General features: G+C 61.1%; 1 protein-coding gene across 1 annotated transcript; it reads left to right on the forward strand.

Annotated features, from left to right (window-relative positions):
• The first annotated feature begins 1,285 nt into the window (after positions 1–1,285).
• Positions 1,286–2,388, forward strand: LOC112589656 (uncharacterized). Its single transcript, XM_025303749.1, has 2 exons — positions 1,286–1,937; positions 2,006–2,388. Exons 1-2 carry the CDS (start codon positions 1,286–1,288, stop codon positions 2,386–2,388), a joined length of 1,035 nt encoding a protein of 344 aa, XP_025159534.1.
• The last annotated feature ends 685 nt before the right edge of the window (positions 2,389–3,073 follow it).

Raw genomic sequence — 3,073 nt, forward strand, 5'->3', positions numbered from 1 at the left:
GTCGTCCTCGTTCTCGTCCGACGTCGAGAACCGAGGGTCGCTGCGTTCCTCGGGTCTCGCTTGTCGAAACGATCATCCTCGAGATACGGATATTCGGGCGATCGAATCGCAATGTCCTCGGTGAGCGACGTGATCGTCGCGTCTTCGAGCACGACGACGTCTGGGCTCGGAGCGGGACGCGTCTTCGCACGACGCGAGCACGTAATCGCCCGTCGTCGTCGCGGCGACGCGAGGTCGCGACCGTTGACGCGACTCGCGATCGCCTCCCGAGACAGCGATCGCGTCGTCGACGATCGTAGCGGCGCGTCGTCGTCGGCGGACAACGATTCTCGCTTCACTCGAGGACGATTCGCGACCGCGCGAGATTCCTTTTTCTCCGTGGAGACTATCGCGTGTTCGACGCGAACAGCAGAACGTATCGTCGGTGTCGTCGTCCTCGCCCGATGGCTTCGTCGCCTCTTGTGGCGTCGATCGCGTCGTCGCGAGGAGCGTTCTCGAGGCGAGTCGTAGCGGCGCCGATCGCGATCGACGCGGTCGCGCGCGTCTCTCGTTCCGGCGACGCGGGATCGCGACGATCGCTGTCGTCGGTCGACGAGACTCACGACTCGATATCGTCGACGACGGTGTCGACGTGGTCGTCCGCGACGACGCGATCGTCAACGCGTCCGCGTTGCGTTCGTTCACGACGCCATCGAATCGAGGTTCGTCAACGTTCGAGGAGCGATCGACATCGTAGCGCGTCCCCGCAGCCGCCGTAGTTCGCGACGCCATCGTCGTCGCGTTCGGTTCTCGCGTCGAACGAACGCGCGCGACTCGTTCGCCTCGCTTGTTGTTTGCAGCGGTCGCAGCTCGATTCTCGCTCGCGATCGGAATCGGCGCGATGATGGAACGATCGCGTCGGCGCATCCGCGGTGTCGTCGACCGCTCGCTTTCTCTTGACGAACATGTCCACGTACGTGTTGACGGCGTCCATATCGGTCGACTCCGTACACCGGCGCGGACGATCGAGCGCGCGCGAAACGAGAACCCAACATGGACGCGAGCACGACGCGCGCGTCCTGGTGATCGTCGCGCTCATCATCGCGTTGATCTACCTCGTCGGGCGGGCGAAGGTTCGGAGCAATGTTCGACTGAAGCGGCTGTTCAACAGCCAGACGTTGGACACGCTGCGCATCGGTGTCGCCGTTACAGCCGACGAGATAAGTAAGTCTCGGTCTGTGATCTCGGGACCCGTGTCCGCGCTGTTGTTCCTCTCGAAGCGAACCTCGCGCGATTCGCCGTCGCGATGAATGCGTCGCGCGGCGCGACCACCTCTCGCGTCCCGTCCGCCGTCGAAACTACCGCGTACGAGAGAGTGACCGACGAATTCGTTCGAGAGTACAACGAAGAGGTCCGATCGATCGTGAAATTGGAGTGCGCCGACAACGCCGCCGCGGCCGACAACCACGTGGCTCTCGGTACGATCGTAGCCCGATACGCCGCCACGTGCGATCGATTCATCGTAGATCCGGCGGACAGACAGTTTCTGCGCAGCGAAGTGGTGGCCCGGTGCATGCAGGCTCTCGTGCTACGCTCCATGCAACTGAGCGGTTTCGCCGATCTGGCGATGTCGCTCGGCGCCGCGAGGAACATACGCGCCGACATCGAGCGAGCGCGTCGTCGCTTGGACGACGCGCGCGACACCGGCGACTCCGTGGACGCCGACGCCGATCCGCGCGTGCACACCGACGGACTGTACGAGTATATACCGCACGAGAGTCTGAACGTCTCGCTGAGCGATCTGTCGGGCTACGAGGAGCAGCACGCGCAGTTGCTGAACGCCTATTTCGTGATCAACGACGAGCCGGAGAGCGCTCTGTTGGCGGACGAGACGATGGAGCGACGACCGAGCACGCGGGCCGGTGCGAGCGTGATTCTGTACGGACCACCGGGCACCGGTAAAACCGCAGCCGCTCGAGCAGTGGCCAGGTCACTCGGTTTGAATCTGGCGTTCGTCAACGCGGAGTCAACCTGCTGTCGGCCTACCGCTCGGAGACCGAGAAGAACCTGCTCTCGCTGTACCGGAAGATGCGCGCTCTCGTTCGCACCACCGGTCATAACGTGGTGCAGCTGCTGGACGAGGTGGACGGACTGGTGAAGAATCGCAGCGGTGCCGTGACCAGCGGCGAGTACAGTCTGCTCACGAGATTTCTCACGATTCTCGAACCGAACGACGGGACGGACAACTACGGCGTGTTCAGCTTCTTCACGATCAACCGTCTAAGCAATCTGGACGACGCGTTTTGTCGTCGGTGCGCCGCCGTGTTCATGGATTACGTGGGTACGCGGGAGGCCACGGTGCGATTGTTCAACGCTTTCCTGCACCGATCGATCGACTACGCGACGTGAGGCACCAGATTCGCCAGTCGGGACTACGAATCGGAGATTCGTCGAACGTGTCGTCACTGGGTGCCCGGAGACTTCGCGCGCTTCAAACGCACGATCGTGAACCGTCGCGCCTGCGTCGTTACTTCGAATGATCCGACACCACGTACGAGGACTTTGTGACCGAATGCCTGGCGACGCGAGGCAACGACGACGCCGCCGTCGGTGACGGTCGCGACGATCGAGAGATACGCGTGACTCTGCCGTTGCTGTCGTACACCGAGATACTGGTGCACACGGCGCGTTACGAACCGGTGACATCGCTCGACAAGTACGGTGAGTACGATCTGCCGTTGGTGCGACGGGACGGGAACGATGACCAGGATGGATGAACCTGTAGCGGGAAAAATAATAAACGACTCGTAGTGGAATACTGACGCATAGGTGCAATCGTTTAATCGACCTCTTTCCTTCAAGCGCATGTGCATACAAGTGCATATATATACGTGCGTGCGACACGAAGAAACACAAAGAGATACGGCGCGCGAACGCGCGCTCGATCTTCGAGGTATGTGCGAGAGCCGCCGCTACGAAGCGATCGTAGCAGTAATCCGGATGAGTTTCGTTTCGCGTATATTTCTCCAGAGCGAGCATCTCGGATCGACCAATCAGTTTTTCATTTCTTATTTCAGGGATAAAAACAAGGAAC

This window comes from Harpegnathos saltator, unplaced genomic scaffold (assembly GCF_003227715.2).
Source record: "Harpegnathos saltator strain DR-91 unplaced genomic scaffold, Hsal_v8.6 scaffold57, whole genome shotgun sequence".
In the NCBI taxonomy this organism is placed as follows: domain Eukaryota; kingdom Metazoa; phylum Arthropoda; class Insecta; order Hymenoptera; family Formicidae; genus Harpegnathos; species Harpegnathos saltator.

Bases quoted from the DNA above. Each gene is read 5' to 3' on its own strand.
- LOC112589656 (XM_025303749.1), top strand. From the start codon at position 1,286: ATGAATGCGTCGCGCGGCGCGACCACCTCTCGCGTCCCGTCCGCCGTC. The intron at 1,938-2,005 runs GTAAAACCGCAG...GTCAACGCGGAG, and splicing joins GTACGGACCACCGGGCACCG to TCAACCTGCTGTCGGCCTAC.